This window comes from Polypterus senegalus, chromosome 10, assembly GCF_016835505.1.
Source record: "Polypterus senegalus isolate Bchr_013 chromosome 10, ASM1683550v1, whole genome shotgun sequence".
In the NCBI taxonomy this organism is placed as follows: domain Eukaryota; kingdom Metazoa; phylum Chordata; class Cladistia; order Polypteriformes; family Polypteridae; genus Polypterus; species Polypterus senegalus.
The window spans coordinates 152,089,333-152,115,515 of record NC_053163.1 but is presented as its reverse complement, the minus strand read 5'-3'; the positions used below and the strand labels follow the sequence as shown (position 1 = coordinate 152,115,515).

The 26,183-nt window shown below is 42.1% G+C and overlaps 1 protein-coding gene across 1 annotated transcript in view; it reads right to left on the bottom strand.

The window, feature by feature from the left end:
- The window catches only part of jak3 (Janus kinase 3 (a protein tyrosine kinase, leukocyte)), a 191,114-nt gene that overhangs the window by 77,019 nt on the left and 87,912 nt on the right, over positions 1–26,183 (bottom strand). Inside the window, exons 6-10 of the mRNA XM_039767079.1 lie at positions 21,522–21,822; positions 21,305–21,427; positions 16,043–16,200; positions 7,595–7,706; positions 3,743–3,923 (exon numbers count right to left, since the gene is read on the bottom strand). Coding sequence (XP_039623013.1) covers positions 3,743–3,923; positions 7,595–7,706; positions 16,043–16,200; positions 21,305–21,427; positions 21,522–21,822 — 875 coding nt within the window. The remainder of the gene's footprint in view (positions 1–3,742; positions 3,924–7,594; positions 7,707–16,042; positions 16,201–21,304; positions 21,428–21,521; positions 21,823–26,183) is intronic.

Below are 26,183 nucleotides of genomic sequence, written 5' to 3'. Positions count from 1 at the left end.
AGGCCATTGGATATGCGAAATTGCTACATGATGACGTGTTTCCCTCTTTATGCACTGAAGCTGGCACGTTCCCTGAGTTTTTCCAGCAAGATGGTGCACCCCCACATTATGGGTGTCAGGTCCGAGCATTCCTAGATGAACAGTTTCCTGGAAAGTGGATTGGTCGTCGTGAGCCAGTTGAATGGCCCCCAAGGTCTCCCGATCTGACCCCCTTAGACTTTTATCTTTGGGGTCATCTGAAGGCAATTGTCTATGCTGTGAAGATACGAGATGTGCAGCACCTGAAACTACGGATACTGGAAGCCTGTGCTAGCATTTCTCCTGCGGTGTTGCTATCAGTGTGTGAAGAGTGGGAGAAGAGGGTTGCATTGACAATCCAACACAATGGGCAGCACATTGAACACATTTTATAAGTGGTCAGAAACTTGTAAATAACTCGTGAAAGAATAAAGTTACGTTAAAACCAAGCACACCATTGTTTTTCTTGTGAAATTCCCAATAAGTTTGATGTGTCACATGACCCTCTTCCTATTGAAAAAACAAAAGTTGGATCCAAAATGGCCGACTTCCAAATGGCCACCATGGTCACCACCCATCTTGAAAAGTTTCCCCCCTCACATATACTAATGTGCCACAAACAGGAAGTTAATATCACCAACCATTCCCATTTTATTTAGGTGTATCCATATAAATGGCCCACCCTGTACTACTACTAATTATATTTTTTTACATTTATATAACACACTAGGGGGGAAGCCCCCCTGGCGCCTTTGGCACCCAACTCCCAGTTGCAGCCAGAATATTAGTAAAATCTGTAAATGTACATAATAAAAACTATTATTTATTGGAGTCAAAATCACGAAATTCTATAAATATGTAAAAGAAAAATTAATTAATTAAACTCTTACCGATTGGAGTATTCTCGTTAAACTGAGGTCCACTATGCTCAATGAGTCTTTATGAGAGACTAAATAAATGATCCATTCCTTTTAACTGACATTCTTATAGATAAAAAAAACTTTTTTTAAAAAATGACTCAGAATGACTGAGATGGGAGTAGATTCACACCTGGTGGCATGGATTGTGGACCATCTTACAGACAGACCTCAGTATGTGCGTCTTGGGAACTGCAGGTCTGACATTGTGGTCAGCAGCACAGGAGCGCCGTAGGGGACTGGACTTTCTCCGGTCCTGTTCAGCCAACATACATCAGACTTCCAATACAACTCGGAGTCCTGCCACGTGCAACAGTTTGCTGACAACACTGCTATTGTGAGCTGCATCAGGAGTGGGCAGGAGGAGGAGTACAGGAACCTAATCAAGGACTTTGTTAAATGGTGCGACTCAAACCACCTACACCTGAACACCAGCAAAACCAAGGAGCTGGTGGTGGATTTTAGGAGGCCCAGGCCCCTCATGGACCCTGTGATCATCAGAGGTGACTGTGCAGAGGGTGCAGACCTATAAATACCTGGGAGTGCAGCTGGATGATAAACTGGACTGGACTGCCAATACTGATGCTCTGTGCAAGAGAGGACATAGCCGACTATACTTTCTGAAAAGGCTGGCATCCTTCAACATCTGCAATAAGATGCTGCAGATGTTCTATCAAACGGTTGTGGAGAGCGCCCTCTTCTACGCGGTGGTGTGCTGGGGAGGCAGCATAAAGAATAACGTCTGGACAGACTGGTGAGGAAGGCAGGCTCTATTGTAGGCACGGAGCTGGACAGTTTGACATCCGTGGCAGAGCGACGGGCGCTGAGCAGACTCCTGTCAATCATGGAGAATCCACTGAATAGGATCATTTCCAGACAGAGGAGCAGCTTCAGTGACAGACTGAGGAGTTTGTTCCTCCCCCACGCTATACGACCCTTCAATTCCACCCGGAAAACTTTTTGAATGTCCCTCATACTTTGGGGTCTGTCCCCCAGGGTATATTTTTAATAAACATCTCGGTTAATTCCTATACTCAGTGCTGGATTAACCATATAAGCAAAGCAAGCACATGCTTTGGGCACCAAGGGTGAAGGGGGCACCACAAAAATTTTTCATGGCCGAATTTATCACATAAATTATTAAATTTATAGCCATTTTCAAAATTTTATGAAAAATGAATAATGCCTCCCTGTACCTCCCTATGCCGTCACTGTTTGTAGATGGTGCCTTACACAGTGCGTTGTGCATACTGGTGCCATCTACGATGGGGAATTCCCATTTCATGGTGATTCCCTTAAACACCATGATATGTCAAAATATTGTGAAAATAATTTCATTCAAAACAATGTTTTTATATTTTTAAATAATACTTAATGGTTGATTAAAAATGATCACGTAATTGTTGTGTTTCGTGAATTATCTGTTATACATCCATCCATCCATTATCCAACCCGCTATATCCCAACTGCAGGGTCACGGGGGTCTGCTGGAGCCAATCTCAGCCAACACAGGGCGCAAGGCAGGAAACAAACCCTGGGCAGGGCGCCAGCCCACCGCAGTATCTGAGATAGATAGATAGATAGATAGATAGATAGATAGATAGATAGATAGATAGATAGATAGATAGATAGATAGATAGATAGATAGTTTATTAATCCCAAGGGGAAATTCACATAATCCAGCAGCAGTATACTGATACAAAGAAACAATATTAAATTAAATAGTAATTAAAAATGAAAAAAATAAAATAAAATTAATGTTAGCATTTACTCCCCCGGGTGGAATTGAAAAGTCGCATAGTGTGGGGGAGGAACGATCTCCTCAGTCTGTCAGTGGAGCAGGACGGTGACAGCAGTCTGTCACTGAAGCTACTCCTCTGTCTGGAGATGATCCTGTTCAGTGGATGCAGTGGATTCTTCATGATTGACAGGAGTTTGCTTAGTGCCCGTCGCTCTGCCACAGATGTTAAACTGTCCAACTTTAATCCTACAATAGAGCCTGCCTTCTTAACAAGTCTGTCCAGGCGTGAGGCGTCTTTCATCTTTATGCTGCCACCCCAGCACACCACCGCGTAGAAGAGGGCACTCGCCACAACCGTCTGGTAGAACATCTGCGGCATCTTACTGCAGATGTTGAAGGATGCCAACCTTCTCAGAAAGTATAGTCGGCTCTGACCTTTCTTACACAGAGCATCAGTATTGGCAGTCCAGTCCAATTTGTCATCCAGCTGCACTCCTAGATATTTAAAGGTCTGCACCCTCTGCACAGTCACCTCTGATGATCACGGGGTCCATGAGGTTATTTAACTTAAAATACATTTCTGGTGCGTAGAAAGCGTTATTTTCTGTTTTAAGCAAAAACAAAAAAAGCGTCCCAGTTTGAGGAAAAAATATTCTGGTAAGTCTATTTAATTTGATTTTGGGATATTTTTAAATTCATTTACATTATGTAAAAGTGAAAATAATAATAATATAACTTTTTTACTAATAAAGATTTATTAACAAAATTTTCACAAAATATTCTTCAAATCTTGTACTATGTGTAAATAGATTTGCTAAACTGACACAAAAGCCATAAATAAATGAAAGAATCAAAATGGTAAATCTACGGTTTTCATGTCAAAATAAAAAACTGTACATTTCAAAAAAACCTTTAAACTAGAAATACTTTCTAGTTGTTATTGTTTTAATATTTTGAATTACTAATGTAAGGGGGCACCAAAATGACTTAGTTCTTAGGGCATCTAAGGGTCTTAATCCGGCCCTGCCTATACTGTTGGGGTATTCAATGGCATGACTTCACTGACCTTTTGGCTGCGGGGAACACCACGTTTTGAGATCCACAGGCACCCCTGCTATGGTCAGCCCGTTGTTCTGGTAGTACAATATGAGCTCTTTGAGGTTGTTGAAGTTACGTGTGACACCAAAGAGATGAAAGCTGCAATCCTTCCGTAGCAGGCAGTCCTTGTATTCAATTCCATGGGGTGTCTGCAAGAAAAAAAACAGAATTTTAGTCAATTTAATGTATTCTTTATGAAGAACGCTTCTCTGATGAGCCATTCTTTTCATTACAAGAGGTAGTGAGACAGACGCTGTTGAGGATTTTGTCATTTCAGGTGACAGTAGATAATCCGGTGAAACAGACAGACTCATTGGTAACCTAAAAAGCTCACGACAAGATCTGCCATTAATGGGTAATATTTACGGGTTAGAGGCATTAGAATGAAATAGAAAATAATGAAATCTCAAAATGCTGTCCTGAGAGCAGTTTAAGGTCATTAAACTCAACCATTTGTGACGCCTCGGAAACCAAAAGAATTGGAGTTAAGTGGGAATAACAAAGTAATGATGCACTGCATGTTACCACACAAAGAAAAGTTTCCATGACGGTAAAGTGGAGGTATTCGGTAATATATCAGGATGGATGGAGCTCTTATACTGTAACATAAAGATCTGGTAGATTTGGAATTGGGAAACACACAGACTGGAGAACTAACAAGCAATCGGATTATAAAGGGATTATGGAATGATGGAAAAGAATACAAGAAAAGAAAATTCATTTAAAAGTTTAGGCATTCTGGAATGAATCAGCATGGAACTCCACTGTAACATAAAGGAACTCTAAGATCTGGTGAAATTGGAATTAGGACACACATGGATTGGAGAATTTTATAGAAATTGGAGAATAAAAGGATTATGGAATGATAGAAATGAGTAACAGAAAATTAATTTCAAAGTGCAGGCATCCTGGAATACATCAGAATTGGACTCCACTGTAACATAAAGGAGCTGATAAAATCAGAAATAGGACATCCTTGCACTGGAGAATTTTATAGAGATTTGAGAATAAAGCGATTAAAGGTCAGGTCAGGTTGAGGAGTCTGCACTGGTACAGTGCTTTGCCGCACCCACCACATGACAAAACAGCTTGAAGTCCTGGTTGGCAACCCCCCCAGTCAGACACGCAGTCCAGTCCCACCCTTCGGTAGCCAGGTGTTACGTAGGTGACCCTTTGGCCTGGTCCAGCCACTCGGGTCCACAACAATGAGGGTCCTGCAAGCCTGATCACGTTCAGGAACTTGCGCTACATGGCTGTAGTGCCGGAACTGACATCCCCTCACAATGCAGGTAATGTGCCTCATTCGGGACTCCATGAGCAACACAAAGTCAAACCAGCGGCACCCAAGGATTCTCTGAAGAGACACGGTACCAAAGGAGTCCAGTCTTCATCTCAGGTTGCTGGATAGCATCCATGTCTCACAAACAGAAAACACCAGGACTCTAAAGACTTGGACTTTTGTCCTTTTGCAGAGATATCAGGAGTGCCACACACTCTTTTCCAGTGACCTCATGACCACCCATATTCTCCCAGTCCTTCTACTGACTTCATAGGACATCAGAAGACACATGAATGTCACTGGCGAGGTAAGTAAACCTCTCGATGAGGTCGACACTCTCTCGGCAGACAGACACACTGCTGATGTTCATGCCCAAGAGGTCATTAAAGGCCTGGTTCTTTGGTTTTTATCAGGATATTCGCAAGCCCAGACACTCAGACTCCTCACTCAGTCCCTTGAGACCCCCGATCAGAGCCTCCATTGACTCTGTGAAGATCACAGCATCGTCAGCAAAGCTAAGATCAGTGAATCTCTCTTCACCAACAGATGCCCCACAGCCTCTGGACCACACGACCCTCCCAAACACCCAGTCCTTACAAGCATTGAACTGAGTAGGAGCAGAACACGCCGCTGAGGGACCCCAGAATCACCTGGGAAAAACACAGAGCATCTGCCTCCTCTCTGGACAGCACACACAGTACCAGTGTAGAGGCCGGCCATGATATCCAGCATATCATGGATATCATGATGGAACTCCTCTATAACAAAACGGAACTTTTAAGATCTGGTAGAACTGAAATCAGCACAAGCATGGATTGGAGAATTTTGAAAGAACTGGAGAAGGATTGGAATTGGAAATGTCTGTGATGTCAGAATGAGGATACACTGAAGCCATAGAATTTAATCACACCAAGAATAAGGTTCTCATTTGAGACCATAATTGGAGGATAAAAGGTGAACCTCCATGAACTCCATTCAAGGCCACTCTTGAGTTATGTGATCATCTGTTGGCTCGCTTCACATCTCATTCTTATTTTCCTGAAAAACTCGGTATGGGATGGTCCATACAGTATTTCCATGTAAATTACACTTTATCTAAAAAAACGTTTTGAGAGCATCATTGGCAAATAAATCAGCTTGGTCCGGTTCCTAAACAGAGCAGACTGCAAAAAATTAAAAGATCTCTATCGTTATCGTTATTGTCGGGTAACGGTCAAATCATTTTTGAGGGATATAGAAGAAAGCAACGGGCTAAACTGGACCTATCATGGGAGCCCATAACTACAAAACACGATAAAACTTGTCTGAAGGAGACAGGTCAGTTTTGGTGTTTGCAATCAGTTTGGATACCTCAGAAAATGTCTGTTCTAAGTTTTTTTTTTTTTTTGTAATCTTTGCTAGGATGTAATCATCCAGAGAACTCAACACGACACAAAATAACACATCATCCATCCATCCATCCATCCAGCTTCCAACCCGCTGAATCCGAACACAGGGTCACGGGGATCTGCTGGAGACGAGCCCAGCCAACACAGGGCACAAGGCAGGAACCAATCCCAGGCAGGGTGCCAACCCATAAACACATCATTTCCTGAAAAAAAATGTAATTTTTTAGAAGGTGAAAATGAATTTTGATTCTCCACAGATGCCATGCGGAAATCTAATTTTCGATGTTTTGAACGTCATCGGATCAGAATCTGAATTCAACACGATGGCAAAATTTTGACCTGGTCACCAAATTTCCATTTACATGGAAGTAAAAAAGAAACAATTAACAACCCTGGATCACAAAAATCGAATTAACTAGACTAAAGTAAACCAACGATAATTTATTAGTGACTAATTAAGAAAGTGACTGGAATGAAAAGTCGCAGGGTTCAAGGATTTGACTTTGACACTCGTACATTGTATAGTGGGCAATGTGCAGCATTGACCAGCAGAGGGCGCCCATGCATTACATTTGGCAGACTGAGCCACCAGAAATGGCAGATGACACCACAGGGACCCAGCAGGGTGCGGCCTCATTGAACTTAAAATTTAGGACAATGGGATTTTACGAATGAAGACCCCTAGAGTGTGATTTATTGTGTAAGGTATTGGAATTTAAAGCACAACGTTTCCAGTTCTTCACATCTGTCAGTCTTGCTAAGTGATATTTGATAAAACAATAATTATAACAATTGTACTGGCTATTGATCTTATATAAAAGAGTGAGACAAATATCTAATAATTAAATCAGATAGGAAAACATGTATGGATTGTTATCTGAGTTTAATAAAATTAATAAACTGTTTTAAATAAATAAAGATAGGAAAACACAACAGGCTGGTAAATGTAGAAGAATGACAAATGACTATTTTTTTAGTACACTTTATTAATCCCCGAGGGGTTAAAAATAGTTTAATCCAAAATTAAGTGCCAACACCAAATTTAACAGAATCAAGTAAGTAAATACTGTATTGTCATACAAGAACTCTTTGCCACATACATACCCAGGACTGACCAGTAGGGGGCACACACCAATCACACATGCGCACTCACCTTTACACAAATGGTGATGAAGTAATCGTTGAATTCCTTGGGGCTCCGTCGGATCAGGAACATTCCCGCTTTGGCACCAGCCCGCTTCAGTTTGTTAATAGCAAACTCTGACCTGGAAGGCAGTAAGAGAAGCCCAGACGTTCATTATTTCAAAAGACAACCCGTGGGAATGGCGGAGCTTCAGGAGGGTAAGACATGTGGTGATGGGTAATGAACACAGTGTCCTGCGGTGGGCTGGCATTCTGCCTTGCGCCCTGTGTTGGCTGGGATTGGCTCCTGCAGACCCCCATGACCCTGTAGTTAGGATATAGCGGGTTGGATAATCGATGGATGGATGGTAATGAACATAGATAGATGACCTTCTTCAAGCCACTTTATTTCATTTAGGGTAGTCAGGGGACCCAGATACCTGGGTGCAAAGAGGGAAAGGGTGCCGTCCATCACAGGGCTGACACACTCACTCAGATTGGGGGGTCATTTTAGAGTTACTGGTCAACCTAATCTGCAAGTCTTGGTAGATGTGGAGCAGCAGGGGAAAAACTCACACAGCAACAGGGAGAACATCAGCAAATCAAACTGATAGATTAGATTAGGTAGGACTTTATCTGTACCCTAGGGGGATACGGGGTGGGGGGATTTGACTTTTTACAGAAGCTTTTTATTATAAACTAGCAAAATACCCGGGCTTTGCAGCGGAGAAATAGTGTGTTAAAGAAGTTATGAAAAAGAAAAGGAAACATTTTAAAAATAACGTAACATGATTGTCAAAGTAATTGTTTTGTCATTGATATGAGTGTTGCTGTCATCAAGGATTTGATTGTCATTATTTCTTTCAATCAGGTTCGTATTTGGAGGATGTGTTGTGTTCAAGTTATATTCCGTGTTTGTCAACAGTTGTAAAGATAACAGGTTTCATTCATTAAAGTGTTCACTACCCAAATCGGTACTCGTGAATCTAAGATGTTTAACAGGCATTCCCGGTATTAACTTGTGGATTTTTCTGCAAGTATTTGGCGGCAGCGTCACAAAGCTGTTTCCGTCTAGCTGCATCAGAAAATGTACCACGACGTCTGACATGCCTCCTTTTTACTGTTTTCTCACAGCTTGGATTGCTGCTGTCATAATCGGTTTGAGTTTCATGGTTTGTTTCAATCATGACAGTATTTGCAGGACTCGTTGTGTTGAAGTGACATTCGGCATCCATCAAGCGTTGTAAGCATACAACGAGCTTCATCGATAACTTTGCATCCAGCTTTTGAGAGTTGAAACATTCATAAACATCAAAGTGTCCACTGCTGAAATCGTCACCTGTGAATCTAAGATGTTTAAGAGGCATTGGCGGTTGTCCAAAGGTGTAAAATATTTGGCCATTTCGGTACACTTGAAAGCGACAACCGAACAATTCAGCGGCAGCCATCAACTCACATGCAGAACCATAGGTGAAGGGCTTAAGCATTTCACTCTTCTAGTGCTCCTGTGTAGTCTAATTATCTCCTGTACCGTCATCAGTCCACACCTTGAACCTGTCCCAGTCATTCAATACATAAGACACAATGTTCCTCCGGATATCAAGAGTGAGCCTGATATGGGTGTGCAATATGTAACACAGAGAATGGAAAAGGCAGGTGCCATCTCCGGGCATGGAAACCACTCGGTAAGTGACAGTTCTTTGATCGATGGTGATCATCTCGATAGACATGGTAATGGGGGTACGGTTGGAACAGTAAAAGAAATGGGTACCTGAACAGTAAACTAAGTCTAAAATACCTACACAATAACTATAAGCATAATAAATGAACAATAAAACAGGAGAAGCAGTGGATTAAATAAAAAGGCTGCAGTTATCAGCAAGAAGACATGAATACCATGCCGAAGCAAGGAAGGGAATGAAGAGACCAGAGTGAAGGACAGCCTTATATGGGCAGGCAGCCAATTACGTGGGAGGCGTGGTGATGGGGGACGCAACTCCACCTCACACGGCGACTGAGCTGCAGACTATGGACGTATATATGTACGTAAGTAGGATTCAGTTATGACCGTTACATGTAGAATTTTCAAATGAAACCTGCTTAACTTTTGTAAGTAACCTGTAAGGAATGAGCCTGCCAAATTTCACCCTTCTACCTACATGGGAAATTGGAGAATTAGTGACATTGGAAAGTTCAATATGGCATCATACCACCGAAATAAGTACGTACATCGATTTTGGTTAGCGCAGGGAAGCCACCTACCAAATTTCGTGAAGATGGGGTCAGCCTTCTACCTACACGGGAAGTTGGAGAATTAGTGAGTCAGTGAGGGCTTTGCCTTTTATTAGTATAGATATGGAGCTTCTGTAAAAGGCTGCTGCTTAGAGGCACAATTTGAACCATGAACACAGGACTCATAAGACTGCATTGGAGACAACTTCTCTACTATGGCCCCGGATAGTCCATATATTAGGTGTGGTGTGGCACCGCCTCAAAGATGAGGGTTCAATTACTGAGGCTCTAGATTAGGGGTCTCCAACCTTTTTTCCTCTGAGAGCTTCTTTTAGAAAATGACAATGGCCAAGAGCTTCTCATGTTTTCTAACGCTTATTCTCATCGCTTATTTCAACCCTAACAAACTGAATAAGCTTGTTTTACCTGAACATTTACAAAATCTCACATTTTCAATTAAAATATCACAAAAAAGATTTGAGTTCACCTGCAAGTGCATTTTGTAAGTCTGTATGCATTTTCTCGTGTATCTCACACTATTGAATTAAAACATGAATGCTGCCAAAACATCCATCCATCCATCCATCCATCCATCCATCCTCTTCCGCTTTGGAGCGGTTCGTAGCTGAGTGTGAAGCGGCTGGGATGAGAATCAGCACCACCAAATCCGAGACCATGGTCCTCAGCCAGAAAAGGGTAGAGTGTCCTCTCAGGGTTGGGGGTGAGATCCTGCCCCAAGTGGAGGAGTTCAAGTATCTCGGGGTCTTGTTCATAAGTGAGGGAAGAATGGACCGTGAGATCGACAGGCGGATCGGTGCGGCGTCCACAGTGATGCGGGCTCTGCATCGGTCTGTCGTGATGAAAAAGGAGCTGAGCCGTAAGGCAAAGCTCTCAATTTACCAGTCGATCTACGTTCCTACCCTCACCTATGGTCATGAGCTATGGGTAGTGACCGAAAGAACGAGATCGCGAATACAATCGGCTGAAATGAGTTTCCTCCGCAGGGTGTCTGGGCTTTCCCTTAAAGATAAGGTGAGAAGCTCAGTCATCCGGGAGGAGCTCAGAGTAGAGCCGCCATTGAGAGGAGTCAGATGAGGTGGCTCAGGCATCTGATCAGGATGCCTCCTGGACGCCTCCCTGGTGAAGTGTTCCGGGCACGTCCAACCGGGAGGAGACCCCAGGAAAGACCCAGGACACGCTGGAGGGACTACGTCTCCTGGCTGGCCTGGGAATGCCTCGGGATTCCCCCGGAAGAGCTGGAAGAAGTGGCTGGGGAGAGGGAAGTCTGGGCCTCTCTGCTTAAGCTGCTGCCCCCGCGACCCGACCCCGGATAAGCGGAAGAGGATGGATGGATGGATGGCTGTCAAAACAAAACAATGCAATTCCAAATCCACAGATATGACTTCTTCATTTGTCATTTTGTCACATGTCACCGTGTCACTTTATTCACAGGTCCAGTTGCATGTGTGATGTGTTGTTTAGTTAGTCAGGTGACTGGTACTGAGGTGTCTGGTGGAGTGGAGCCACTGAGGTTCACTCTTCTGGAGTCATTTCAATGTTTGTCTGTCAGTCTTGTTCTGAACTTTGACTTCATGACATTCATGTCAGACTCAAAGAGGTATGGAGACCCAAACAAAGCAGACATTTTCAGAGCTGCTTGGTGAAGATTCTTCTAGTTATCTGGCTCTACTAAACTCCAGAAACGCTGAGAATGCTATTGAGACTTTAACTGCATATTATGTTGAAGGTTTACTAATATATAATATAGAAAATCCAATGTCTGTCTGTCTGTCCGCTTTTCACGAGAGAATTACAAATTCGATCATTTTTTTTCTATAATTTACTTGAACATCCCAGTTGATTTTGCGACTTCTCTCATTTCGCTGTGTATCAGAGTTCGTTTGCCGTACCCATTTATTTGCGCGAATCCGAGATCCACGTAGCGGGCCGAGGGGAGGGGCCTTCCTCACTCACTCACCATCTTCGTGGTGTGTGCCTTAACTCCGCTTAGCTAGCGAACGAGAGAACAATTGAACTTTGTTTGATATTTAAAATAAAGTGTTACTTAGGTCTTGATGAGTTTCAGTCTGGATATTCTCTTAAGTGTCTGCCGCATTGAAAAGAGAGATTGCAATTCAGATAATGGATTGTGATTTTGTGTTGAAAGGATCGTGATGTGATTTTTTTGGAAAGATCGCCCACCCCTAATTGGACTAATCAAGTTTTCAGATTTATGTAGGATTCATTAACCCTACTTGGAAAGGGGTTGAGAACTACCAGTAGCTTGCGAGCGACGTGTTGGAGACCCCAGCTCTATGTGAACTTTTGGGGCTCTAATGTGGGTTTTTAGGGCTTTCCCAACGCATACAAACATACAGACGTGGAGAAACTTGTTGGGATCCCTCCATGAAGAAGAAAAACCCACAATTGTCTCAAAAATGACTTGAAACTGACAGAAGTCTTCGGCACCCAGTTTTGTTTATTCCTTAATTAACACAAATCTGACTTTACTTTAGAGTTTCGATTCAACAAAATATTTCATGCAATAACACAAATGAAAATGGCGTGGACACAAATGAGGGGACCCTTCAGCTGATATTTAGTTACACAACCCTTAGAGTTTGCAGTCCCTGCACACAAGCGATTCCTGGAGCTTTCCATGAGATGTCCACTGGTCGTGTGGCCCACTTTTCCTGAGCAAACTGCTCCAGCTGGTTCAGGTTTGAAGGGGGTCTTCTCCAGACTGCATGTTTCAGTTCTTTCCATTGACGTTTGCTGTCATTCAAATCAGGGCTCCTAGAAGGCCACTTCAGTGAAATCCAATGTTTTGTTTTTGGCAATTCTTGGTGCTTTTCGCTGTGTGTTTTGGCTCCTTATCCTGTTGGAGGGTCCATGACCTGTGACTGAGACTGAGCTTTCTGACACTGAGTAGTGAGTTTCTCTCCAGAATGTCTTGATAGTTTCAGATTTCATTGTTCCCCGCACAAACTCAAGGCCCCTCGTGCCTGACACGGCAGCTCTAAAACATCACTGTGATGAGCAGTCCGAGACGCAGCGCAGTTTTTATATCATCGCATCCTGGTCATTGCAGGCTGTGATTGGGTCTGGGTGTGAGCAAGCGTGCTTTGCTCCGAGGATTATTTGGGTCCTCTGCTGATCACGCATTTATGTGCAAAGGCGAGCGGATCAGTCAGGTGCCTCATTGACACCTTGGAGTTAGAAATAAATAAATTCTTTGCATTTATAAAGTGCTCAGCAATTGCAGGTTGAGGGTCTTGCTCAAGGGCCTGTTATGGTGTATGAAATCTGTACATTTTTGTTTCCATTATACAGTGGAACCTCGAGATACGATCATCTCTGTATACGAGAAATTCAAGATAAGAGGAAAGTATGAGTGAAAAATTCGGATCTGAATACGAGCATTGGCTCACGTAAAGAGCCAAGAGCCAGGCTGTGGGTATGCGTGACGCGTTTCCCGATCCGCCTCGACTCGGGGATTCACCCAAGCTGACGCTGCCAGCCCATCAGCTCACTCAGTGTTCCTTGTTCTCCCGTAGCGTGAGGATCTACGCATTTGTGCGCTTGTGATTTCATTGTTTCGCTGTAGCAGTTCGGCGTATAAGCGTATCCAAAAATATCGCGGACATGCAGATGGAGAATAGGAAATGATTACCCTCAAGAGGAGAGAGAGAGAGAGAGAGAGAGAGAGAGAGACGCGTGCGCGAGCGAGAGAGATAAGGAGAGAGAGACGCGCACGAGAGAGAAGAACCATCAGCTCAGTTATGATCACATGACGCTCAGCAGACAGAGTGTATCCATACTACTCATATTGCAAGACATCGCTCGTTTTATCAAGTCAGAATGAATTAAACCAAGTTACTTTCAAACCGATGTTCCACTTGTATATATTATTTATCAGTGTTATTTGTTAGGAAAATTGATTTTTATGTTGATATTTTTGGGGGTGCGGAACGGATTAACTGGATTTCCATTATTTTCAATGGGGAAGTTTGTTCTAGATATGAGAAATTCGTTATACGAGCTCAGTGCTGGAATGAATTAAACTCGTATCTCGAGGTTCCACTGTATTTTGTTCGAGAGAAGACAAGAGATGAATTAGCAGGTTTTCTTCCCTTACACCTTACTTTTATAACAGTTGTTCATAGCTTAGTGTGAATTTGGTATTACAACCTGGGAAAGGATACTGAGCTGATACCTCAGGTTATTGATTACTTTATGGATGGACATCTGGGACAACAATTGGGTTTACGACCTGGGAAAGGAAAACTGAGGCAATATCAAAGAACTTTATTACCTGGGGAATTAATTCATCAACCATTTTGACAGCCAGCCAATCAGGTGCTTGTGTTGTGAAACCAAGGCATGACATTTCATAATAAATATGCCTTGGCAGAAGAGAAGCAAAGAGAAGAAGGAGAAGAAGAGGAACGGACGAAGACAGCACTGGTCGTCAGAAAGGCATCAAGAACATCGATTGCTAAATCAAACACCTCCCTGGGACATTCATCCTTGTCATCTGTAACTTTTTCATAAGCTTTTCCTAAAGACTATATATATTCAGACTTTCCTATCAGTACCTATTTTCTATTATTCTTTGCTCCAGTGGTATTATTATTATTCTTGTAATAAATACCATGCTGTTTTTAACTTCCTATGCTTTGTCTTAATGTCTAGAGTGATTGAAGTAATAAGTTAGATTTCTTTGAGCACCTGGTGACAGCCGGATTTTTTTCCATTATATCTGTGCTGCGAGGTTTATAAGGCTGAGAGTGAGGGCGCCACTCAATAGAAGGGGCAGTACGAGAAGAAGAAGGCATTCTTGGCTGAAAAAATGGCCTATAGTCAAGAGTGTTGAATCTTTATATGTTAAAATGTATTCTTGTAGACCAAAAGTAATATTTAGGTCTGAGATATCACTAAAACATCGTATGTTGTTCGTGCCGATAATAAGTAAGTCTCTTGAAGTGCTGAGTGACAGGCTGTTGTGTGATTTAAAGTGCTAAGGGTTAATCGCGTGTGTGTGTGTCATTCATGGGGCACTGTTGTGGTTAGGGTCTGTGTGTATATGTATAGCTATATATGTGTGTGTTCATCTTAAAGTGCAACAGTAGACCAACCGATAACGAACTTGACGAGAACACTTAGACTTGAGGAAACAGATAAAGGGCAAGTAGAGGGAAATACCACGATAATACAGGGCCCAACACAGCAGAGTCCCTATTGGCACTTACAGGATTCGAACCGGCAACCTTCCAATTGGCAGATCCATAGCCTCAGAGCCACCACTAGAAGAACATCACCCCCCAGAATGTGGTTTCATGTTTAAGATTAATGTTTAGATTTCATTTTTCCTGAGCTTCACGTACACAATATTGTTTTTTTTTTCACAAATCAACAACACCCACCATTTAAATCACACAGTCGCAGCATTTAAATCATATGATCATAATCCAATGCGTTCATTGGTAGGTGGTCTTTCCTAATTGGTCAGTGGGTAGCTAGGTTTTTGTCCATACATCGAACAGGAGATGATTCGGGACCAGAACAAGAATCCACAGGCGTTGAATGGGAAGGCAGACAGACAGGAAACAACAAAAGACTCTCTTCCTCTGTACAACTGGGCTCCTTTTAAGTCTTGCGCGGGCCTCCTTGTCCCCAGCAGCCCCTGCACCCTCAGCAAACGACCAATCAGAGCCACTGCAGGGACTGCTGGGAGTTGAAGTCTTTCACTCCTCAGTAGCGCCACTACAGAGTAAAGGGTCTGAATACTTGTGTCAACAAGAGATTTCCGTTTTTCTTTAATCAATTTGTACAACGATGTAAAATCCTGTTTCTGTGTTCTCATTCTGGGTTATTGAGTGTTACTTGATGAGGTAAAAATGAATTTAAATGATTTTAGCACCAGAAAGTGTGAAAAAGTGAAGGAGTCTGAATACTTTCTGTATCCACCATACACACACACATATATAACAAACTCTCAATAATAACGAATGATAGCTGCATGTAGATTGTGTTTTTGTATAAACAAATCCAGAACTTCCTTTCTCTGTGTGGATGTTTATTTGGGTCCCCTGGTTTTCCTCTCACATTCCACCGGTATCCACGGCTTAACTGGTGACTCTAAACTGCGGTTGGTTTTGTTGGTCTGTTCCTTACTTTGCTGCTGCAGCACACATTGGAAGCTCTTGAGTTTATGAAAATCAAACCGGAGACGTCTGTGACTTACGTGATTGGCCCGTGGCAGCAGTTCTCCAGGTCTTCCAGGATGCTTGGTGGAGCGACCTCCTCGCAGAAGTAGTGAAGAGAGTCCATGATCAGTCTGAAGTAGCCATCGATGAGTGAGACAAAGGATAAGGCTTCCTTCAGAGTCTGGAACTCAGCCTCCTACGAAAGATAAGTCTCAGTCAATGAGTAAGCACGAGCAATCAGAGGAGCGCAGGTGAAATATTTATATTGAGGAGCTGGCCACAACTTTGGGGTCTTTAAATAAGTAATCAGCAGCTGGATTTGGCTGGCACCTTCATCCAAGGTGACTTAGAACAGCTACGATACAATTGACTACGTTTCTTTTGGCTTTCCAAATGGAGAACAGGCAGGTCACATGACTTGCTCATGGTCACACAGTATTTGTGGCAGGATGTGATCCCACAATCTTAGGGTTTGAAGTCCAAACGCTTAACCACTGCACCACACTGCCTACCCTCACATCTCAAACACATACAGGTCAGTCTAACTGAGCTAAAGGGCATCTCCTCTACCCATCAAAGTGGATAAGTGGTCCTCAGAGTTCTACTGGATCTGTGAAGGCATCACAATCCACAGTGGCAGACTGTCATGTTCTCCGTGGGCTAGTCTCCCCAAAGCTATCGCAAAGAGCAATCAAAGTCAAAAAAGAACGGTGATTCTCCAATACCAGAGAAACTGAAGTAGAGCCAGCGAGAACGTGTTGGCCCCAAAGGTGAGCCTCCTATTGATTAAACACCTCAAAATAGCCCAATTATGTGGTCGGTAGTGATGAGTTTCTTTCGTATATGTTTTCTCGAAATTGTCCATGAAACTGCTGTGGTTAAGTGAATACTTGAGGAAAGTAATCTTGATGTTTCTGTCTTGGATAATTTTAGGCCTATTACTAAATCTACCTTTTAAAACCTCCTTGACATTAACCACGAGCATCTCTCAGACTCAGAATTTGATGTAAAAATGGTAAATCCCGAGTCTTACTCGGTTATGCTCTTTTGGTGACATAGAGAGTATTAAGCCCAAAAAACGCACAGTTTTTTGCTGTCACGTTGTGGATGAAATAACATCATACTGCAAAAAAATGCTGAATATTTTCTATGCCTAGAGCATTAAGATTATATTCTGGAGTGGCGCAGTGGTAGTACTGCTGCCTTGCAGTTAGGAGACCTGGGTTCGCTTCCCGGGTCCTCCCTGCATGGAGTTTGCATGTTCTCCCCGTGTCTGCTTGGCATTCCTCCCACAGTCGAAAGACATGCAGGTTAGGTGCATTGGCGATCCTAAATTGTCCTGTGTGTGTGTGCCCTGTGGTGGGCTGGTGCCCTGCCCAGGGATTTATTCCTGTGTTGGCTGGGATTGGCTCTAGCAGACCCTGTGTTAGGATATAATGGGTTGGATAATGACTGACTCTATGGTAACTCATTAATTTTCATGAGTGGGGCTTTTAATGTCATAATTTTTTTCAGTACATACTGTATTTTTAATTTCCTCTATAATAATAATTCTTTGCATTTAGATAGCGCTTTTCTCACTACTCAAAGCATTCAGCAATTTCAGGTTAAGGGCCTTGCTCAAGGGCCTAACAGAGCAGAGTCCCTATTGGCATTTACGGGATTCGAACCCGTAGATCAACCTTCTGATGGCCAGTGCAGATCCCTAGCTTCTCAATCTGACAGGTTCTTTTTCAGACAATACAGTCGAAGCAGGTGGGTGGGAGTGAAGCTATAAGACAGGGTCTCAAATTTCAGTCCTGGAGAGCCGCAGTGGCTGCAGGTTTTCATTCTAAACTTTTCTTAATTGGTGACCCATTTTTGCTGCTAGTTAACTCTTTTTCCTTTCATTTTAATTAACTTGGGGCACTCAACATCACCGTTAACAACTTCACTCCTGTGGTGGACAGAGCTGCTTCTCTAAAGTGACTGTGGCAAGAAAAGGTTTGTGAAGCCTTTGGAAATATCTGGATTTCTGTAGAATAAGGGTCCCCAACTCCGGCCCTGGAGGGCCCCAGTGGCTGCAGGTTTTCATTCTAACCCTTTTCTTAATTGGTGACCCGTTTTCGCTGCTAGTTAACTCTTTTTCCTTTCTTTTTAATTGACTTGTTTTTTAAGATATATTTCCCTTGATCATTCCTCTGAATTGCTTCATTTCTTTCCTTAAACAGCATCCAAACAGAAATGAAATGTGAAGTGAGGGAGCCAACAGAAGACCAACTCAGTCAGGCCCTCAAACTACAACCAATTTCACTCCAACCAGTTGCTTAATGAGGTGCAGAGTCTTGTTGTTAATTAAACCCGTTCATTAATTCCATGGCTTGTTGCTGCTTTCTTTGTGCCATAGCAGACATTTCAGTTTTTATCTTTTCTAAGAGCAGCACTGCTAACATGTTTAAGGGATCTGAGCAGATCAACACTCCTGAGACCTTCATCTTTGTTTATTTTCACATATTGTATGATGGACACAGATTGTTAGTCATGTTTTGGCTCATTTTATATCTCATTATTGTTTGACAGCTAATTAAGGAAAAATAAACAATTAAGGGGTCTGTGTCTTATCTGCCAGGCTGCAGGATAGTTTTTACCCCCAAGCTGTCAGACTCCTTAACATCATGCTGCCCCTTGGGATCTTCCAAACGGCTTCAACTACCTCTAAAAACAGAACTTTTAATAATGCAAGCCACTGTCCTGCAAAGAGGAGTTAGGAGGATGTGCTGACACTGCACACTGCTGACACCCACCACATGACGAACCAACTCAGGATCCCAGATTGGGACCCGAGTGTAGCCATGCAATGGGTGACACCTCAGAGAAGAACTGAAAATCTCATACTGACCTTTAAGTATTTTGACACTCTTGATATCCTTTTGCTGTGAAACATTTTGACCTGTCATTGTTTACACGTCTTAAGCATCTATTATTATACACTGATCATTTCTGCATTATCTATATCTATTATTTATTTATCATATTACATATTTATTGACTATATTTATGTATCTAGATTGCGTAATACCATACAGTGCATCCGGAAAGTATTCACAGCGCATCACTTTTTCCACATTTTGTTATGTTACAGCCTTATTCCAAAATGGATTAAATTCATTTTTATCCTCAGAATTCTACACACAACATCCCATAATGATAATAAGTGAAAAAAGTTTACTTGAGATTTTTGCAAATTAAAAAAACGAGAAATCCCATGTACATAAGTCTTCACCGCCTTTGCTCAATACTTTGTCGATGCACCTTTGGCAGCAATTCCAGCCTCAAGTCTTTTTGAATATGATGCCACAAGCTTGGCACACCTATCCTTGGCCAGTCTTCTTTGCAGCACCTCTCAAGCTCCATCAGGTTGGATGGGAAGCGTCGGTGCACAGCCATTTTAAGATCTCTCCAGAGATGTTCAATCAGATTCAAGTCTGGGCTCTGGCTGGGCCACTCAAGGACATTCACAGAGTTGTCCTGTAGCCACTCCTCTGATATCTTGGCTGTGTGCTTAGGGTCGTTGTCCTGCTGAAAGATGAACCGTCGCCCCAGTCTGAGGTCAAGAGCGCTCTGGAGCAGGTTTTCATCCAGGATGTCTCTGTATGTTGCTGCAGTCATCTTTCCCTTTATCCTGACTAGTCTCCCAGTTCCATCTCCACAGCATGATGCTGCCACCACCATGCTTCACTGTAGGGATGGTATTGGCCTGGTGATGAGCGGTGCCTGGTTTCCTCCAAACATGGTGCCTGGCATTCACACCGAAGAGTTCAATCTTTGTCTCAGCAGACCAGAGAATTTTGTTTCTCATGGTCAGAGTCCTTCAGGTGCCATTTGGTAAACTCCAGGTGGGCTGCCATGTGCGTTTTACTAAGGAGTGGCTTCTGTCTGGCCACTCTACCATACAGGCCTGATTGGTGGATTGCTGCAGAGATGGTTGTCCTTCTGTAAGGTTCTCCTCTCTTCACAGAGGACCTCTGGAGCTCTGACAGAGTTACCATCGGGTTCTTGGTCACCTCCCTGACTAAGGCCCTTCTCCCCTGATGGCTCAGTTTAGATGGCCGGCCAGCTCTAGGAAGAGTCCTGGTGGTTTCAAACTTCTTCCACTTATGGATGATGGAGGCCACTGTGCTCATTGGGACCTTCAAAGCAGCAGAAATTATTCTGTAACCTTCCCCAGATTTCTGCTTCGAGACAATCCTGTGTCGGAGGTCTACAGACAATTCCTTTGACTTCATGCTTGGTTTGTGCTCTGACATGAACTGTCAACTGTGGGACCTTCTATAGACAGGTGTGTGCCTTTCCAAATCATGTCCAGTCAACTGAATTTACCACAGGTGGACTCCAATGAAGCTGCAGAAACATCTCAAGGATCATCAGGGGAAACAGGAGGCACCTGAGCTCAATTTGGAGCTTCATGGCAAAGGCTGTGAATACTTATGTACACGTGCTTTCTCAATGTTTTTATTTTTAATAAATTTGCAGAAATCTCAAGTAAACTTTTTTCACGTTGTCATTATGGGGTGTTGTGTGTAGAATTCTGAGGAAAAAAATTAATTTAATCCATTTTGTAATAAGGCTGTAACATAACAAAATGTGGAGAAAGTGATGTGCTGTGAATACTTTCCGGATGTACTGTACATTGCATCAATGTTCATCTTGTTGTTGCAGAATTTCTTGTCTTGTTTGTGTTTTAATTTTATTTTAAAATTTAAATTTTAATTCTAATTTTAATTTAATTTAATTTTTTTTATTTGCACTTCATGTTGTTACACTGTGGACTCTGAGCTTTGCAGTTTCGTCTATGTGTATACTTGTATATGGTTGAGATGACAATAAAGTTCGCTTTGACTTTGAGTCTTCAAGAGCAAGTCAATCCAAAATGAATTCTAAAGAAATTAAACAGCAGCACAACCGGGTCACTAATTAAGAAAAGGGTTAGAATGAAAACTTGCAGCCACCAGGCAGTTTGAGACCACAGCCCTAAGAGGAGTATGTGGCCATTGTTCAGGAGGGGGGTGTGGGTCGCTCCTGTGGAGCATCTTTGGGAGCAGGAGCGACCATTATGCTCTGGAGTCGGCAGCTGTGGGAGTACAGAGCATCCGCACCGGGTGGAGCCTGGATTGGCAGCGTTTCAGGTGGAGCAGGGCTTGGCGGATGCCATGGCTGAGTGTGTGACTGAAAAACATCAAGACCATTAAACTCAGTGCCACCTGGTGGTGAATTAACTTATTATCAAAAAAAAAAAATGCTGATTTAGGAATTTTACTAACCAGACACCTACTATCCTGTCGGGTCACCGTGACAACCCGGCTTTCCAGAGTTAGCCTGTCCCGGCTGGCTTGCTTGATACTAATGTCAATTATTTCCTGGAAGTCACAGAAGGTCTGCCACTCCTACATTAGAAGACATTGAAAAGGAAGCACATTAAAGAGATTGCTTTCCACTCATTAGAAATAATCAAAAATCCTTACTTTTAGGTGGACTTACACTGGCATCCATAGCTCGATACTGTATGCCGCTCTCCCCTGAGACCTGGATGAGCTGCAAGGCCACATTGTCGCCCTGATGGATGCTGTTAGGATTCCACACTTGAAACTGCTCCGTGCCAAACGAAGGAGTCACGATCTCCAGATCGAGGAGGTACTTGAGCTTGAGGCTGAGCTCATCGGCCTGGCAGTTGCTTAGCTGGCGCAAATATCGCTTGAGAGTTTTGCGAAAACGATAGCGGGCCAAGGCGTGTTGCTTTTGGATCTCATGACGGTGGCTCTCGGGCAAGCAGGACTTGTAACTGAAAGCACAAAGAGAATTAAAATGCTGGGTAGCAAGGTTCATTAGTGTAGACATATTTGTCAGGGGCACCAAGCTGCCATTGATCGTTCCTGGAGTGAGGAACGTGAATAGCTTTTTTTTTTTTTGAAGTTCTTCCTTAGCCTTTAAAATGTTAGGTTATATCATAAAAACTGTTGAATTTAGGCCAAAGAACCCTCTGTTCCAACTATATAATGTTACTGGTGAGACCTCATCTGGTGTATCATGTGCAGCTGTGCAGAGGAGAGCAACCAAGTGTCCTGCTTCTCCCCTTGCTGGGGCTCACAGATGTGTTTCCTGATTGTATCGTTTAACTTTATGCCATTTTGCACTTTTAAATGTTCTCGTCCTTTGCATTTATTTTACACATTACTATCTTCCCGAGGTATCCTGCATTTACATTATATGCAACTATGAAATAAGCATAAAATAGGCATGAGCAGCAAACAAAGGGTTCTGAGCGAAAAGGATGAGGATAAAGCAGCTAAACTTTCATCAAAGTCGAGACCGGCCTCGCGGTCATCACTGACCTGGAACAGACAAGCGAAGGAATTGATCTGCCAGGACCTCGCGCTGCGGCATCGCCTCCCGCTGAAAGTGAAAGTGGCAGCGAAACTGCTTTTGGGTGGGGGTTGAATTTTGCTTTTGTTAAGTTTGATCTGATTATATGGATTGTTATTTGATTTTAGTAAAAATTAATAAAACGAGGGGGCGCTGCACCCTGCTCGCTTTACTCGCCAACCCCCGGGGCCCGCTGTCTTACAGCTGAGCATCTCAAAGGACGTCAGGCGGCCCCGCTGTTAAAGAAAGTGATTGTATTTAAAGAGCTGGTACATAGAAGAGTATGCGGGGTGCAGGATGGAGACGGTTTGATGTTTAGTTATTAAAGACGGAAAATCTGTTACTTGAGTATTTCACTACAACTGTCTATTTTAAATACCAATGAAAAATACAAGGTAGTAAAAAGTAAAAAAAGTAAAAGAAGTAAAAATGTAAAACGTAATAAAAAGTAAATAAAAAATAAAATTATATTAATACCTCGTCAAAAACAACATTATGAATTACTTTATCCTCTAACTTAAATTCTATAAACGTTGCTTTTTTGTATTTCTGCTTGCATATTGTTTGGGATATTTTTCTCTTTCTCGTTTATTGGACGATTCTCTTTCTTCTTGATTTTTATTATATGCAGCAATTTTTGTTTATTTTCTTTTTTTCAAAGTTCCTTATCAGCTCTTGCTTCCGTTTTTCTATCGTAATCTAAAATTCGATGTTCTTGAATAGATAATTGGCTTATAACTGAGTTAGCAGCACCAAGAGTGTCAGAGGATGTGCACAGCAGGAGTAATGATTGGGCAAGCCGTGTGAAGGTGGAAAGTGGACACGATGGAAAATTGTTTTAATATAATAGAGAGAAAAAATTATGCTATTTATTTGTATTAACGTTTATTTAATTTATTATGTACATTTTACTTTGTGTTCATTTGTAAAGGGGAATGGCCTAGGTCAAGTCCTATGTGTTTTGTGGGTGGTTCCCCAAGGGGTGGAGCCACCTGATTATCACCGCCAGGAATGACCCTGCTTATGGGAGGGTCTTCCATAGTTCCTGGCAATTCATTTCAAACAACCTAGGGAGTGGAGAGTTACTTGTGTATTTACGTTGCCTTTGCTATTACTTTTGTCATTTTATGTTATTTATCTATCTATGATATAGTGCCTTTCATATCTATCTATCTATCTATCTATTAATTATATGGTGCCTTTCATATCTATCTATCTATCTATCTATCTATCTATCTATCTATCTATCTATCTATCTATCTATCTATTAATTATATGGTGCCTTTCATATCTATCTATCTATCTATCTATTAAATTGTGCCATTTACATATATCTATTTATCTATCTATTATATAGTGCCATCCACATCTATCTATCTATCTATCTATCTATCTATCTATCTATCTATCTATCTATCTATCTATCTAGCCAAGAAAGAGAACACAACCCCAAAACACCTCATAAATTTCCACATTGAGGGACTGTCCAGGCGAGCCTCGGCTAGGAGCTCTATACATTTCTTGCTCTTCTTAGCAAAATCTCCATGGATCAAAAAGACGAAGCCTGAAATAGACAATTCTGGCAGCAAACAATGTTCAAATACACAAATCCAAAAGAAGACTTGAAAAAACAGAGCAAAAGGTTGAAATCCAGAACAATAAACCTCAAGCAAAGCAATAGAATTTAGAACTCACTGACATCATGAGCATATTTAATGAACCGCAAGGGACTACAGGTTTTCCTCAGCCTTTATAGGGCCGAGGGCAGACCCTTGATGCTGACGGACAGGTGGCCCCACCTCTTGGGGAAACACTCACAAAACACATGGAACATAACAGAATAAGCTTAGATACATAGAAACTAAATGATCCACAATATTAACATAAACACAAGACTCAAAAACGAACCAAAAAGACATAAACCAGCATGTTAAAGCCCAGCTGGGTTTTGGTTATATAGGCATGTGGAGTGTTGTTTTACGCTACTTTAAGTTTGTTGGTTATGTATGTGTAATGTTTTTTGACATTTGATTCTTTACCGGTGGTCCTAGCCCTAAAAAAGCCACTCCCAGAAGGACATAAACATTTTGTTTTAGACTCTTTCAAGATCAGTGATTACTAATATGAGGTTCTTTTTAATGCTTTACTAGGGATTTACCCTTCTGTGGATCCCTCTCTGATGGTGAAAAACGACACATTTTCTGTTATAATTCAGAATATTTAAACAGTTAAACTGAAACAAATTAGCATTTCTCATAACAACCATTTTAATTGTTTGATTATTATTAGCATAAATTATCTAATTTACATAAAATTACAAAAATAAGGAATTCCCTGTTCATGAAAACTTTTCACTGTGTTTAAGATGCCCTCATTGTGTTGCAGTGTTTCTAAGTCCGTGGTTTTATTGGCCAGGTGGGCTATTTTTGATTGTTGTCTGTTGGAAAAAAATGGTCTTTCACTGTATTTTTAACATTTGTTTTATTCATCTGGCAGCCCTTCCACTGTTTCTGCACTTGTATATGTTTTTTAAGTGGACACAATTGTGTGATGGTACATTTTTCTTCTATCACTCTGGAATATGTCTGAGGGAACACACACTCTTACCCCTGGGCTTTGATGGTATGCACCTCATCTTTTCTCTCTGACACCATCCCACCACTTTCTAGTGTGCCATTTTACTTACCTCAGTCATCGGTTCTATATTCTTTGGGACAATTTCACTATTTTTAAGTGGTCCATGGGCTGTACATGTTTTGGGGACCTGGCAACCCTGCTGTGCTGTCACTTTTATGACACCACTCTCTCACCCTTCTAGATTTAAATGGCCAGTTCTAGCAGCCAGGCCACCAGATTTAGGTTAGGATGTCTGTGGTGACGTCTCATTCCAAGTGAAACATCGGACTGAAGACTCCATCAGTGATGAAGTCACACTGAGCTCCTTCTTCAGACTCTGAAGGGCCCTCAAATACATTGGAACAATCTAGATGAGAACAAGCCATTCAGCCCAACAAAGCTCACCAGTCCTATCCACTTGTTTCCTCCAAGAAAACATCAAGTCGAGTTTTGAAAGTCCCTAACGTTTTACTGTCTACCACACTACTTGGTAGCTTATTCCAAGTGTCTATCGTTCTTTGTGTAAAGAAAAACTTCCTAATGTTTGTGCGAAATTTACCCTTAACAAGTTTCCAACTGTGTCCGCGTGTTCTTGATGAACTCATTTTAAAATACAAGTCTCGATCCACTGTACTAATTCCCTTCATAATTTTAAACACTTCAATCATGTCACCTCTTAATCTTCTTTTACTTAAACTGTAAAGGCTCAGCTCTTTTCATCTTTCTTCATAACTCAACCCCTGTAGACCTGGAATCAGCCTAGTCGCTCTTCTCTGGACCTTTTCTTGTGCTGCTTTGTCCTTTTTGTAGCCTGGAGACCAAAACTGCACACAGTACTCAAGATGAGGCCTCACCAGTGTGTTATAAAGCTTGAGCAGAACCTCCTGTGACTTGTACTCCACAGATCAAGGCGCTATATAACCTAACATTCTGTTAGCCTTCTTAATGGCTTCTGAACACTGTTGGGAAGTTGATAGCTTGGAGTCCACTATGACTCCTAAATCCTTCTCATAAGGTGTACTCTCGATTTTCCGACCGCCCATTGTGTATTCAAACCTAATATTTTTACTTCCTATGTGTAATACTTTACATTTACTGACAATAAATTTCATTTGCCACAAATCTGCCCAAGCCTGTATGCTATCCAAGTCCTTCTGTAATGAT